The 16,833-nt window shown below is 45.2% G+C and overlaps 1 protein-coding gene across 1 annotated transcript in view; it reads left to right on the forward strand.

Annotated features, from left to right (window-relative positions):
* Positions 1-16,833, forward strand: part of LOC142303122 (tetraspanin-11-like) — a 140,889-nt gene that overhangs the window by 102,383 nt on the left and 21,673 nt on the right. The window contains exons 4-6 of the mRNA XM_075344265.1: positions 3,365-3,439; positions 6,526-6,630; positions 11,069-11,230. Coding sequence (XP_075200380.1) covers positions 3,365-3,439; positions 6,526-6,630; positions 11,069-11,230 — 342 coding nt within the window. The remainder of the gene's footprint in view (positions 1-3,364; positions 3,440-6,525; positions 6,631-11,068; positions 11,231-16,833) is intronic.

The raw sequence follows: 16,833 nt of genomic DNA on the forward strand, positions 1-16,833 counted from the left end.
GAGAGAGGGAGGAAAAGAAAGAGGGAGGAAGAGAAAGAGGGAGAAAGAGGGAGGAATAGAAAGAGGGATAAAGAGAAAGAGGGAGGAAGAGAAAGAGGGAGAGGAGGAAGAGACAGAAAAAGAGGGAGAGGGAGGAAGAGAAACAGGGAGAGAGGAAGGAAGAGAAGAGAGAGAGAGGGAGGAAAAGAAAGAGGGAGAGGGAGGAAGAGAAAGAGGGAGAGGGAGGAAGAGAAAGAGGGAGGAGAGGGAAAAAGAGAAAGAGGGAGAGAGGAAGGAAGAGAAATGTGACGCCCTGGACTAGCCAGGGGGTCACAGACACAACATCACACACACCCCTTTCCCGGACAGGTGACATCAGTCACACAAAAACCCTTGTTGCCACCCTCCAGGGTCTGATGTCCACACCAGGTGGGGCGGAGCCAGGCGGTTGGCCCCACCCACCGAGGAGTTCACAGGCCTGGAGGCGGGAAAACACAACAGTACAGTTCAGTGCAGTTGAGTTGAGTGCAGTGGAGGAGAGTGGAAGGAGAGGAGGAAAGTCACGCACAGGCGGACCTGAGACCAGGCCCGCCAGCGGAACTGCTAGGTTTCTGGGTCAGAGCCCAGGCACCTCCAGCAAGGCCAGCAGACGATGGTGGCCGTCTGTAGGAGTTGGCAGCATGGTCGGTGGAACTGTAGGATCGGGGTCGGGCGGTTGCCCGCCGGTACCGAACCGGGAAGCCGATTGGGAGCCAAGCACCAGGCAGGATACTCAGACTCCAACTAGGCTAGAAGCTGCCCTGATAGTCAAATTCACTGATTGCGGTCTGGACCTCAGGGGTTCATTCCCACCCAAGTCCCGATTGAAGGCAACAGCCCAACCATCCAGGATAAGTGCCACCGCCAAAGGCAAGAGATCCAAAGGGCCAGCGTCTGCGGGCAACCGGGCTCCTACGACACTTACACGCCGGGGAGCAGGCTACCAGTGTCCAGGCACACGAGTCAACATCTACATAACACAAGTGCAGGGAAACGACAGCCATCACCAACCCGTCCAGGGAGAACACTGCAGCCGGCTGCGGGCCCCGTCCATTCTGCCGTTTGGTTTACCAGAGACTCCAGTATCTTGTGTCAGAGTGAGTACACCAGCACCTTCGGGCGGCGCACCGCACTGCACCGCTCCTGCGTCCAGTACGCCCATGCTCCCTTGCCTCAGCACCCTTCCCACGGGCCCCCGGGACCATCGCCCCTGCCCACGGAGGGGTTAACACCGAGCTGCATAACACCGTCCCCGGGAGGCCTAGTCAACGGCAGCGGTGGTGTCCACCATACAATCACCACAACCCGTGGGTGGCATCACGAACTTTACCTATTCCACCAAACCCCTGCGTGCACCGCCACTACCCCCCCTTTCAGAGCGACGTGACCCCCGGGTCCGTGAGAGGCTCGAGCCACCACCCGCAGTACACAAGCATGGATCCGAGCGGCTCTGCGGCCGCAGTCGAGGCCACGGGGCGGTACAGAAAGAGGGAGGAAGCGAAAGAGGGAGAGAGAGGGAGGAAGAGAAACAGGGAAAGTGAGAGGGAGGAAGTGAAAGAGGGAGAAGAGAGAGTGAGAGAGGGAGAGTGGGAGTGAGAAAGAGGGAGAAGGGAGAGAGGGGGAGAAAGAGGGAGGAATAGAGAGATGGAGAGAGAGAAGGGAGACAGAGGGAGGGAGGGATAGGGAGAGAGAGGGAAGGAGGAAGAGTGAGAGAGGGAGGGAGCGAGAAGGAGGGAGGCAAGGGGAGAGAGGCAGGAAGCAAGAGAGAGAAGGCGATAGAGAGAGGGGAAAAAAAGGAGAGTGGGAGTTACGAAGAGAGAAAGAGGGAGAAATAGAGAGAAAGAGGTAGAGAGAGGATGAGAGGAAGGGAGCGAGAAGGAGGGAGGGAGAGGGAAAGAGGGAGAAACCGAGAGAAGGCGATAGAGAGAGAGGGAGAGAGGGAGGAACAGAAGGAGGGAGAGTGGGAGTGAGGAAAAGAGAAAAAGGGGGAGGAATAGAGAGAGGGATGGAGAGAGAGGGAGAAGAAAAGAGGGTAGGAGGGATAGATACGGAGAGAAAGAGAGGGGGAGAGAGATGAAGCGTGAGAAAGGTAGAGAGAAGGAGGGAGAGGGAGTAAAAAAGAGAGAGTTGAGGATGATAAATGGAGAGGGGGAAGCATGAGAGGGGAAGAGAGAAAGGGAGAGAGAGATAAAGAGGGTACGACTTTAAAAGGGTTTCTCACAACTTATGGCTCTTGGTGTGAAGTGGGCTTCATATTATCATCAGCTGATCTGCTGTCTGCTGTATATATTACAACCCCGCACACATGATGTTCTGGTATTCTGCATAGAAATCGGCAGAAATCTCTGCACCGCACGTCATCTAAAAGAGAAGATAATATGCTGCTCATGACATCTCTGATCTGCACCATCTGTCCCGCTGCCGGATACGACTAACTACTAATTATATGGAGAGTTTAGAAAATCAGCTTTGAAATGGAAATAGTTGGGAGGTTTTAAAGGTAATCTGTCGGCAGATTTTTTCTATGTAATCTGAAGATAGCGTGTTGTAGGGGTTAACACACAGATTTCAGCCATGTTTTTCTTATCACACTGTATTCAGTTGTTTACCACCAATATTTGTTTCAGCTTCAGGAGATTATCATTGCCAGACAGCTAAGCTAGAGGTCAGATAGTTCGGTACACCCCCTGCTGTGATAAGCAGCTCACTGTCTATAGACATTGTATATGAAGAAGTTAGCTTTACTACATGATAAATCTAAAAACTTTGATTGTGTCAGAATGGCTGCACTCAGTAAACTAAGTAATACATCGTTGGATTCAGGGTCTCTTTGCCTACATCATGCTGTTGTGAAATGAGATAGCAAAAACCTGCTGACAGATTGCCTTTAACAGGAAACTTAACTCTTGGCGTAAAATCATAATATTTCTATGATATAAAGCAATGTATAAATGATTCTGATGTAGTCTGAGTTTCATGCATATTAAAGGGATTGTCCAGAGAAAAAAAATAGATGATCAGTTGCTAATCAGTGGGTGTATAACTGCTGCTTAAAGGGGTTGTCCTAAACTATCAGATTGTTGGGAATCTGAAACTGTCAAACCCCCATGAACAATGGTGAGCAGAAGTAAACAGAGTATACAGTGCCACACATTGTGCAGTGGCTGATTGCGGGTACAGCTCAGGCCCTATTGAAGTGAATTGGAGCCGGGATACAGTACTCGAGAACAGCACCATCTGCTGGTCATAGAGAAAAGCTAATTGCTTTATATTGTACATAGTAGATGAAGAGATAACTGATAAAAATAAGTAAAGTAATTGTCCAAATTCTTTCTTTCTCTTGCAGTATTTGGCGATTCTGATCTCAGTTTATACCGCAGAACTTGCCGCCGGCGTCCTCTCCTATATGTACTACGAGACAGTAAGGACAATCCTATGGAAACTTTATTATTTTATTTAGTGCTGTCAAAATAAGAAGATAGGGGGATCTTCTGATGGTTTCAGGTTCTGACTTCTCAGAAGCATCACATGAGCGCTGCAGACAATCAGTGGCTGCTGATTAGCTGCAGCGCTCACATTTCAAATGAAGAAACTTCTTAAAAATTAAATTTACAAAAAAATACACAGAAAATGCTGCTGACCTAAAAAAACAAGAAAAGAAAGCCACAGGCGAAATAATGGGTCAAATGTGTGAAATAGTGAATGATAAAGCAAATGCCTTAAACCTTTAACGATCCATGATATATAGGTCCGTCATGCTAATTGTTAGAGTACTGACTTTATTCTTGAATATTCAACCAAGCTCCTGCCCAAACTGCAGGGAACACTGATAACACTGATGAGCCCAAAGCTTAACCCCCTTAGATACTGTTGTCAATGGTGACCGCAGGATCTAAGGGGTTTGACAGAGGGAGCAGGCTCCCTCAGTCAGCAGTCAGCCCATAGATAGGCTACCATGGCAGTAGGGAACAAACAGGGGACGCTATATATATGTACCATATATATATATATATATATATATATATATATATATATACTTTGCTACTTTTGTGCAATAAAATTCGTTAAAAATCTAAGTGGTTAGACAGAGGGAGAAGGCTTCCTCAGTCAGCCCATAGATACATTATCGTGGAAGTAGGGGGAGTAACAAGGGCCACTCTCTCTCTCTCTCTCTCTCTGTATATATATATATATATATACAGAGAGAGCGAGGCCCTTGATAGTTCTCCTAATGCCATGACAACATATCTATGGGTTGACTGAGGAAGCCTTCTCCCTCTGTCTAACCACTTCAATTTTTAATGTATTTTATTGCAAAAAATAGCTATATATAGATATAGCGGCCCACGTTAGTCCCCTACTGGAATGACAATGCATACATGGGCTGACTCAGGGAGCCTTCTCCCTCTGTCACACCCTTAGATGCTGCGGTCACTACTGACAACAGCATCTAAGGGGGTTAAACTGTGAAGGTCAATGTTAGCATGGCAGTGTTTCTTGCAGTGTGGGCAGGAGCTTAATTATCTGATTATACAAGTAAACAGGCTTAACACAGATGATTAGCATGAAGGACATATAAATACATATATATATATATATATATATATATATATATATATATATACATACACACAGTAGATATATACACATATAAAATAAAAGTTATAAATATCTATCTATATATTTATTTACGTTTTTTCATATATAGTTTCCATAGTTTTCCTCCTTCATCTATTTTTATTTAAATAATAATAATAATACCAATAATGATAATAAACAATAAAAAATATAGTTTTCCATTTATTTATTTACTTTTTTTTCATATACAGTTTCCATAGTTTTCCTCCTTTATCTATTTTTATTTAAATAATAATATTAATAATAATGATAATAATAATAATAATAATTAACAATAAAAAATATAGTTTTCCATTTATTTATTTACTTTTTTCATATATAGTTTCCATACTTTTCCTCCTTTATCTATTTTTATTTATGTAATTATAATAATAATAATAATAATAATAATTAACAATAAAAAATATAGTTTTCCATTTATTTATTTACTTTTTTTTCATATACAGTTTCCATAGTTTTCCTCCTTTATCTATTTTTATTTATGTAATAATAATAATAATAATAATTAACAATAAAAAATATAGTTTTCCATTTATTTATTTACTTTTTTTCCATATATAGTTTCCATAGTTTTCCTCTTTTATCTATTTTTATTTATATAATAATAATAATAATAATAATAATAATAATAATAATAATAAATAATAATTATTAACAATAAAAAATATAGTTTTCCATTTATTTATTTACTTTTTTTCATATATAGTTTCCATAGTTTTCCTCCTTTATCTATTTTTATTTATATTATTATAATAATAATAATAATAATTATTATTATTATTAACAATAAAAAATATAGTTTTCCATTTATTTATTTACTTTTTTTTTCATATATAGTTTCCATAGTTTTCCTCCTTTATCTATTTTTATTTAAATAATAATAATAATAATTAACAATAAAAAATATAGTTTTCCATTTATTTATTTACTTTTTTTCATATATAGTTTCCATAGTTTTCCTCCTTTATCTATTTTTATTTATATAATAATAATGATAATAATAATAATAATAATAATAATTAACAATAAAAAATATAGTTTTCCATTTATTTATTGACTTTTTTTTCATATATAGTTTCCATAGTTTTCTTCCTTTATCTATTTTTATTTAAATAATAATAATAATAATAATAATACTACTACTACTTCTACTACTACTACTACTACTACTACTACTACTACTACTAATAATAATAATAATAACAATACTAATAATAATAATAATAATAATAATAATAATAATAATAATAATAATAATAATAACAATAAAAATATATCCATTTATTTATTTACTTTTTTCATATATAGTTTCCATAATTTTCCTCCTTTTATCTATTTTTGTTTATGTAATAATAATAATAACAATAATTAATGAAAACCCAAACAAAATTAACCACCAAGACCATCACATGTGCGCCATGAAACAAGTTTAGGTTTTTTCTTAATCTGCCTCCCAAAAATGGATAAAAAAAAAAAATCACATGTACCCTAAAACCCAATGAAAACCATCAATTTATCCAGCTAGTAAAACAAGACATTATACGGGTCTATTAACCAGAAAAATAAAAGCATTATGGTCTTACAATATGGCGACACAAAAACAAATTACATTTTTAATGGATTTTATTGCACAAAAATAGTAGAGAAAAAAAATATAAAAACAAACAAATCTGAAAAAAAGGGAAAAAAATGAAATTAAAATAAATAATAAATGTTTTTCAATACATTACCCCAAAATGTTAACATGAAAAAATATTAGTTAAAAAACTACAGTAATGCAAAAAAAAAGTATTAAAAATTACATTAAATAAAACTACATAAAAACCGCCATTTAGTGCAAAAAAATCTACATATTTTTCTATGAAACAGATAAGTGAAGAACTTAAAGAAAGCCTGAATGAAACCATCGTACATAACTATGGACTGCCGGGGAAGGAAGACATGACGTACGCCATTGATCACCTCCAACAGGATGTAAGTCTTTGTTGATGCCCCCCCCAGTCATCAGGGCCCGGGTATGATTGTTTCTTCTGTACCTCCTGTTCTTGTGCCCCCCGTTTTGGCTCCATCACTATTTTTCATACTGCAGGTTTAATTACTTGTTGTTTGGTAGATAGCAACCAATTTGAGTGAGAGGAGCTGCAGTATAAAGCATGGGGGGGAGGGGAAGAGCATCCGCTGATGTGTGTACCAAGACAATGTGATTTTAAGTCTATTGCAGTCTCCTATTATATATATTGTCAGAGTTCCATCATTACGTCAGAGCTCCGAAAATTTTTAGAAATACAATCAGTAATGTCAGGAATATTGGTATCAAACGATTATATCATAACCCCGAGAACAGTTTTCTATTTTTTCCTGTTTTTAGCTATTTTTTTTTTTATGGAAACCATCAACAAGCAGGTCTGTTGTTGGAACAGGTTCCTATTAATAAGTGCCACTTGAATGTGTCAAATATCAGGGTGTACAAGTATTTTAATAAGCCCATGAGACAGTGGCGTAACTAGAGTCTGATGGGCCCTGGTGTAAAAATTGGACCTGGGCCCCCCTCCCGCATGTTGGTCAGATGTATGGGCCCTTGTAGCAATCTAAATCTTATAAAAGTTGTAACCCCTTTCCCTTCATTATGGAGTTATATCCACATCTGTACTAATGTCCCCCATCTTGGTCCTTTTCCTAGTGAATATGTCCCTCATCATAGAAAATATGGCCCCTAACCTAGTAAATATATCCCCATCCTGGTAAATACGTCCCAATCCTGGTATACATGTTCCCCATCCTGGTACATATGTTCACATCTTGGTGTATATGTCCCCTATCCTGGTGTATATGTCCCCCATCCAGGTTTATATGTCCCTCTTCCTGGTTTATACAGTATGTCCCACATCCTGGTTTATATGTCCCTCATCCTGGTTTATATGTCCTTCATCCAGGTTTATATGTCCCTCATTCTGGTTTATATGTCCCTCATCCTGGTTTATATGGCCCTCATCCTGCTTTATATGTCCCTCATCCTGGTTTATATGTCCCTCATCCTGTTTTATATGTCCCACATACTGGTTTACATGTCCCACATCCTGGTTTATATGTCCCTCATCCTGGTTTATATGTCCCTCATCCTGTTTTATATGTCCCACATCCTCGTTTATATGTCCCTCATCCTGGTTTATATGTCCCACATCCTGGTTTATATGTCCCTCATCCTGGTATAAATGTCCCACATCCTGGTATATATGTCCCTCATCCTGGTTTATATGTCCCTCATCCTTGTTTATATGTCTCTCATCCTGGTTTATATGTCCCTCATCCTTGTTTACATGTCCCTCATCCTGGTTTATATGTCCCACATCCTGGTTTATATGTCCCTCATCCTTGTTTACATGTCCCTCATCCTGGTTTATATGTCCCTCATCCTGGTTTATATGTCCCTCATCCTTGTTTACATGTCCCTCATCCTGGTTTATATGTCCCTCATCCTTGTTTATATGTCCCTCATCCTGGTATAAATGTCCCACATCCTGGTATATATGTCCCTCATCCTGGTTTATATGTCCCTCATCCTTGTTTATATGTCCCTCATCCTGGTTTGTATGTCCCTCATCCTGGTTTATATGTCCCTCATCCTGGTTTATATGTTCCTCATCCTGGTTTATATGTCCCTCATCCTTGTTTATATGTCCCTCACCCTGGTTTATATGTCCCTCATCCTGGTTTATATGTCCCTCATCCTTGTTTATATGTCCCTCATCCTGGTTTATATGTCGCTCATCCTGGTTTATATGTCCCTCATCCTTGTTTATATGTCCCTCATCCTGGATTATATGTCCCACATCCTGGTTTGTATGTCCCTCATCCTTGTTTATATGTCCCTCATCCTTGTTTATATGTCCCTCATCCTGGTTTATATGTCCCTCATCCTGGTTTATATGTCCCTCATCCCGGTTTATATGTCCCTCATCCTTGTTTATATGTCCCTCATCCTGGTTTATATGTCCCACATCCTGGTTTATATGTCCCTCATCCTTGTTTACATGTCCCTCATCCTGGTTTATATGTCCCTCATCCTGGTTTATATGTCCCTCATCCTGGTTTATATGTCCCTCATCCTTGTTTATATGTCCCTCATCCTGGTTTATATGTCCCTCATCCTGGTTTATATGCCCCCATCCTGATATATATATATATACAGTTAGGTCCAGAAATATTTGGACAGTGACACAATTTTCGCGAGTTGGGCTCTGCATGCCACCACATTGGATTTGAAATGAAACCTCTACAACAGAATTCAAGTGCAGATTGTAACATTTAATTTGAAGGTTTGAACAAAAATATCTGATAGAAATTGTAGGAATTGTCACATTTCTTTACAAACACTCCACATTTTAGGAGGTCAAAAGTAATTGGACAAATAAACCAAACCCAAACAAAATATTTTTATTTTCAATATTTTGTTGTGAATCCTTTGGAGGCAATCACTGCCTTAAGTCTGGAACCAATGGACATCACCAAACGCTGGGTTTCCTCCTTCTTAATGCTTTGCCAGGCCTTTACAGCCGCAGCCTTCAGGTCTTGCTTGTTTGTGGGTCTTTCCGTCTTAAGTCTGGATTTGAGCAAGTGAAATGCATGCTCAATTGGGTTAAGATCTGGTGATTGACTTGGCCATTGCAGAATGTTCCACTTTTTTGCACTCATGAACTCCTGGGTAGCTTTGGCTGTATGCTTGGGGTCATTGTCCATCTGTACTATGAAGCGCCGTCCGATCAACTTTGCGGCATTTGGCTGAATCTGGGCTGAAAGTATATCCCGGTACACTTCAGAATTCATCCGGCTACTCTTGTCTGCTGTTATGTCATCAATAAACACAAGTGACCCAGTGCCATTGAAAGCCATGCATGCCCATGCCATCACGTTGCCTCCACCATGTTTTACAGAGGATGTGGTGTGCCTTGAATCATGTGCCGTTCCTTTTCTTCTCCAAACTTTTTTCTTCCCATCATTCTGGTACAGGTTGATCTTTGTCTCATCTGTCCATAGAATACTTTTCCAGAACTGAGCTGGCTTCATGAGGTGTTTTTCAGCAAATTTAACTCTGGCCTGTCTATTTTTGGAATTGATGAATGGTTTGCATCTAGATGTGCACCCTTTGTATTTACTTTCATGGAGTCTTCTCTTTACTGTTGACTTAGAGACAGATACACCTACTTCACTGAGAGTGTTCTGGACTTCAGTTGATGTTGTGAACGGGTTCTTCTTCACCAAAGAAAGTATGCGGCGATCATCCACCACTGTTGTCATCCGTGGACGCCCAGGCCTTTTTGACTTCCCAAGCTCACCAGTCAACTCCTTTTTTCTCAGAATGTACCCTACTGTTGAATATTGCTACTCCAAGCATGTCTGCTATCTCTCTGATGGATTTTTTCTTTTTTTTCAGCCTCAGGATGTTCTGCTTCACCTCAATTGAGAGTTCCTTAGACCGCATGTTGTCTGGTCACAGCAACAGCTTCCAAATGCAAAACCACACACCTGTAATCAACCCCAGACCTTTTAACTACTTCATTGATTACAGGTTAACGAGGGAGACGCCTTCAGAGTTAATTGCAGCCCTTAGAGTCCCTTGTCCAATTACTTTTGGTCCCTTGAAAAAGAAGAGGCTATGCATTACAGAGCTATGATTCCTAAACCCTTTCTCCGATTTGGATGTGAAATCTCTCATATTGCAGCTGGGAGTGTGCACTTTCAGCCCATATTATATATGTAATTGTATTTCTGAACATGTTTTTGTAAACAGCTAAAATAACAAAACTTGTGTCACTGTCCAAATATTTCTGGACCTAACTGTATATATATATCCCTAATTCTAAGCCCATTATGGTATATACAGTATGTTGTTATCCTGGCTCCTTCTTGGTATATATAGTCTCCATTCTGTCTCCAATGTATAAAAAAACACATTCTACCCCCTTTTCTCTGCACCCCCGTTGTGCAGCGTTCTCCTCTGTAGCCGGCTCAGTGGCTGGCAGCTGACATCCGCATCTTTACTATGGCGATGCGTGAAGTCTCTGCCAGAAGCCTCCAGTTACATGCAAGCCGATGTCAGCTGTCGGTCTTTATTCGGATGGCAGAGTGTATCGTAGTGCAGAGACCCAAGGGTCTTTGTGCCGCAATGCATCTCAGCTGGATGTACACCCTCGCATGCACATCCAGTTGAAGCATGTGCTGGGGCCGTCTGGACCCCTCCACTTTCAGGCCCGGTTGTGACCTCTGAGACCGCGATTATTACGCCCCTGCCATCGATCAGGCACACAAGAATAGTAGCAGATCCTTCATCAGCAGCTTGTTTATGGTTGGATTATGGAATGATAAGGGTCTTTTTAAACGTCGTTGGTCTTTTGTTTCCCCTTGTACATTGCAGTTCCGGTGTTGTGGCAGCACAAGTTATGAGGACTGGAGTTACAGTTTCTACATCAGCACAACAGTGTATAGCGGTCATAGAAAAGTGCCTGACAGCTGCTGCAAAACCATGACGTTAAGCTGCGGCGAACGGGACCACCCCTCCAATATATATAAGGTGGAGGTAAGAGACAACACGTGGCTTCTTGTATCTACTTCCAGCCCAACGTACCACGGGTAATGCCAAGGCTGGTTGGCATCGGCGGGAAGGGCACAAATTGTCACAGTAATGCCCCTTTTTAGAGGTTTTGCTGCTCCCCCCATGCCCATTTGTGAGTCTCTGCCTGCACCTCTGTGAGAAGGGTAGAAGGGGCCTTCTGTAATTACTAACATCTTGTGGGGTTTCAGTAGTGCCAGCTCTACCAGAGTCTAAGAGGGCTCCATTTTTTACAGGAGTTTATCAAATATTCCAGAGGAGTTGTCAAAGAGTCTCCCAAGTCAGTGAGTCCTAGGTCAGTGTGGAGGGACACATGCATACCTGCCAACAAGAAAATTAGGAAAGGACACCGTATGATGCCCCTAGTGTCAGTCCCTACACTCAGTATGATGCCTCACAGAACCCCCCCCATACATTATGAAGCCCCATAACGTATGATGCCTCTAGTGCCGTCCCACACATATGATGATGCCCCTATACATTCTCATACCACGAAAATGTCTCTCCCACACAGTATGATCCCCCACAGAACCCCCCCCATACATTATGAAGCCCCATAACGTATGATGCCTCTAGTGCCGTCCCACACATATGATGATGCCCCTATACATTCTCATACCACGAAAATGTCTCTCCCACACAGTATGATCTCCCACAGAACCCCCTCTATACATTATGAAGCCCCCACACCATATGATGCCTCTAATGTCGCTGCACACACAGTATGATGCCCATATACATTCTAATACCCCAAGCATCTCTCCCACACAGTATGATCCCCCACAGAACCCCTCCATACATTATGAAGCCTCCATAACGTATGATGTCTCTAGTGCCTTCCCACACATATCATGATGCCCCTATACATTCTCGTATCCCGAATGTCTCTCCCACACAGTATGATCCCCCACAGAACCCACTCCATACATTATGAAGCCCCCACACCATATGATGCTCCTAATGTCGCCGCACACTCAGTATGATGCCATATAAATGCTCATACCCCAAGCATCTCTCCCACACAGTATGATCCCCCACAGAACCCCCTCCATACATTATGAAGCCCCCACACCATTTGATGCCACTAATGTCGCCGCACATACAGTATGATGCCCATATCCTTTCTCATACATCAAGCTTCACTCCCACACAGTATGTCATATTCACAGCCTCTCCCCACACAGTATGATCCCCCACAGAACCCCTCCATACATTATAAAGCACCCACACCATATGATGCTACTAATGTCACCACACACACAGTATGATGTCCATATACATTCACATAATCCAACCATCTCTCCCACACAGTATGACATCTTCACAGCCTCTCCCCACACAATATGATCCCCCACAGAACCCCTCCATACATTATGAAGCCCCCACACCATATAATGCCCCTATACATTCTCATACTCCAAGTGTCTCTCCCACAGAGTATGACGCCCTCACAGAACCCCTCCATACATTATGAAGCCCCCACACCATATGATGCCCCTAATGTCGCCGCACACACAGTATGATGCCCGTATACATTCTCATACCCCAAGCATCTCTCCCACACAGTATGACATCTTCATAGCCTCTCCCCACACAGTATGATCCCCTACAGAACCCCTCCATACATTATGAAGCATATACACAGTAAAATTCCAGTGTTATCCCCATCAGAGTATGATGCCCCCAGTGTTCCCCCACACACAGTGAGATTCCACCACAGCTCCCCACATATATTATAAAGCGCCCACACATTATGATGATACCCTACATATCTCTCAACACACAGTATAATGTTCCCATTGTCTTCCTGAATGATATGATGATTCCACACTCGGCATGATGCCCTCACAGTATCCCCCATACAGAATGATTCCCCATTGTTTCCCGCACACACAGTCTGATCCCCCACAGAACCCCTCCATACATTATGAAGCACTTACACAGTAAGATTCCAGTGTCTCCCCATCAGAGTATGATGCCCCCAGTGTCCCCCCACACACAGTAAGATTCCACCACAGCTCCCCACATATATTATGAAGCACCCACACATTATGATACCCCACATAGCACTCCTCACACAGTATAATGTTCCCATTGTCTTCCTGAACAATATGATGATTCCACACTCGGCGTGATGCCGCCACAGTAACTCCCATACAGAATGATTCCCCATTGTCTCCCCCACACACAGTATGATGCTGTCATGGTGTGACTGCAGGTGTCCCCAGGGTAGCAATACAACTGAAGGCGCTAGAGATATGGAGAGGGAACGAGGTCACCTTCTAACCCTCACCTGAGGCTGATAACTTGACTCATTAATGTCCCTAGATAGGTCCTCCCCCCGTGCGCCATCATGCACCTAGGCTCTCGCTATCCCTGAACTCAACCTCACTAGTAAAGGCCAGTGAGACCTTATTGTCACTGCAATAAGACAACACAAGGAAGAAAAGACAAACAGGCGGGGAAAGACACAACAAATCACACTCCACAGCTGCTCCAGCAGGAACTTCTTAGCTGCAACAGAAGCAACACCTCAGCTTCTTCAGAGACTTGAAAAAGAAACAGCATAAGTATGAGCTATAGCCGGCATAGGAAGGTGTGAGGAGACGATATTTATAGCAGAAGGGAGTTGCTGCAGCTGAGATTACAACTACCTGTTAGATCACTGCAGGACAGACATGAACCTTAACCCCTTCAGTACTTGATGAAATGAAATATGCTCTTACTCAGGGTAAACAACTAGCGGGCACTAAAGTGGATCTGCGATCAACAATACACTGTGACCTTCTGATCCCAGATCCCTCCGAGATTACATCAGGCCGTGACACACTCATGACAGATGCACCTGTGGCGCCCCTGACCTGGTCAGGCACCACTGAGTACTGCACCCATGCTGGGGACAGTACAATACAGGTAATCCAGAAGGCTGACAGGGGTGTGGTACACAGGCGCATAGTAATCAGCTCTCACACATGTACCCATGAGAGGACCCCTGGGGATCCCAGGAGGGGGAAAAGCCTTGACCTTCACTGGAATAGTGGAGGGGGCCAAAAGCCTCCATCTCCTCTCAAGGGGTGTGGTAAGAGAGTCTGGTTGCTAGGTGGCGTAGGCAAGAACAGGAGAGGAGGGGCAGTGAGTCAGTTAGAGCAGAACTCCATAGGGCTCGGTGAGGAGCAGACCTGTGGGGCTGTTGCTGTCTAACAGCGCCCGCGCAGTGGCTACTGACGGGGGAGAACGGTCAACTAGGAGGGCTACCCGAAATCCATCTTCAGCTAAAGAGAGAGAGCACGGAGTGGGAAGTAAGGAGACTGCTAGAGAGTACCAGGCCCAACCGGGCGGCAGATCCCGAAGCGGAGATAGATCCAGCTTTCCCTGCTAAACCTGCCGGTGTGGGGCTCTCAAAGCCCACGCCACAACACCACAAAAGCCGCAGCCACGTAGCCACAGTTAGGGCCCATAGCTCACAGGAGGCAAGAAGCTGGAGTGATCTGGCCCAGGCGACAAGCACACGGCGAACGAAGGGGAGAGAGGCTGCAGCATCTTCCCTGGGTGACCCCCATAGGGACTCAAAGTCGGGGTCACCCCAAACCACCAAGGGCTAAGGAAGGCGAGTTAGTAGTCACCCTCACAAGTCAGCCTGAAGGACACCTGGTTCCCGCCTGGTTCATCCCAGCTACGCCCGGGTTACTCACCCTGCCACCTGAAGTGAGTAAAAACCCTGAAAGACATTCTGCCTGTGTGGAGTTATTCTGCGCCTTGTGGTACTACGCACCTACATCGGGCCCTGGGGCTTGCCTCACTCTCAGGAGGCTATTCCAACTAACTGCACATACCATCAGCCCCAGGCGACCCTCAACCTGCAGTGGCGGTCCCTACTGGCCGCAATACTGAGAGTGGCGTCACGACAAGAAGAAGATCTCCTACCTGTGACCAGATCCAGCTACGTGGAGTCCCTGAAGGTAATGCACCGACACAACACCTGTGAGGCTTCACATCTGGCGTCACGAACAGGATAAGGACTAGACCTGTTCAGACTGGTGACCATGTGCCTGGGCGGTCCGCTTGAAAAATTGGAAGCGCCGCCATATTGCCACCATGAAAAGCGCGCTGAAAAACAACAGCAGCCCGCGCTGGAAGAAGTTACCGCCCACGAAGAGGTGTGGCTACCCAGAGATCCCCTGCAGAGTTCTGACCTCGCTTGTGAAGAGAGCGGAAGCGTCCAGAGACGTCGGGACAGAAAGGGAGCCAGAAGCCTGCTGCTGGGAGAGGAGCTGCTGAAAGAGGCAGAGCAGAAACTGAACAGCTTGCTATCGGAGGCAACGGCGAGTCCACAGCTGGAGAGTCGTGCAGAAGAGGGCGCAGAAGAAATGGCGTCTGACCGCAGAAATCCAGAACCGGGCTCCGCTGCCTGGTGGTATCGGGAGCTGGCCCAGTTCTGCGACCGACTGGAGACCCGGGTTGTGGAGCAGATCCGGGAAGAACGAATGGAAATGCTGGAGATGACCGCGGCGGTTCGGGCCTATGAAAGGAGAGCCGCGCGCCGAGTGCCAGACAGGACGGCGATGACGCAGACCCCGATGCTGCCACTGATGGGTGAGTCCAGTATTACCCCTGCCGGCCCGGATGCCCCGACCCCTGCTGCCACGCCCGCGGTCCCTGAAGAGGCGCCCGGCGCGGCGACGCTGAGCCAGGCCGCAGCCACGCCAGGTGCGGCCCGCCAAGCCCAGGCCGCCGCAGCGATGCCCTGCTCGGCCCGCCGAGACCCCACCGCCGCAGCAACGCTCGTCCGCGCCGCAAGTGAGGTGCTGAACCAGGCCGCCGCAGCGATGCCCTGCTCGGCCCGCCAAGTCCCGGCCGCCGCAGCGATGCCCTGCTCGGCCCGCCAAGCCCCGGCCGCCGCAGCGATGCCCTGCTCGGCCCGCCAAGCCCCGGCCGCCGCAGCGATGCCCTGCTCGGCCCACCAAGACCCGGTCCCTGCAGCGACGCCCAGCCCAGCCTGCACAGATCCCATCGCAGCTGCGACGCCGATCCAGGCCGCCGCCATACAGGGCGCGGCCCGCCAAGACCAGGCCGCCGCCATACAGGGCGCGGCCCGCCAAGACCAGGCCGCCGCCATACAGGGCGCGGCCCGCCAAGACCAGGCCGCCGCCATGTCAGGCGCGGCCCGCCAAGAGATTGCATCACCATTTACCCCGGCCTGCAAGGCCAGAGCAGACACCGCTCCCCAGTCTAAGGAAGTCCCTGCTAGGAAGTCCCTGATAGGAGAGGACCCCGAATACTGGAAGCTGAAGGCTGACCTAGAGGCCCAGTTCCCACAAGAGATGGTGGATCGGTATCTGCTCCCTCCGCACACCCCCAAGAGGATTCCGGCAACCCCTGCAGCAACCACGCCAAAGAGTCCCCCGCCTGGGCCTGTTGAAGTAAGTTCATCCCCAGCACTGCCACCAAAGGAGTGCCAAGAAGAACTAAGGGGGAGAGGAGGCCAGGAAGCTGAAGAGCTGACTCAGGAGCCGCCAGCAGCAGTGCTAGTCCCAGAGCCGGAGATGCTGCCATATTCCCGTTGGGACGAG

This window comes from Anomaloglossus baeobatrachus, chromosome 4, assembly GCF_048569485.1.
Source record: "Anomaloglossus baeobatrachus isolate aAnoBae1 chromosome 4, aAnoBae1.hap1, whole genome shotgun sequence".
Classification (NCBI taxonomy): domain Eukaryota; kingdom Metazoa; phylum Chordata; class Amphibia; order Anura; family Aromobatidae; genus Anomaloglossus; species Anomaloglossus baeobatrachus.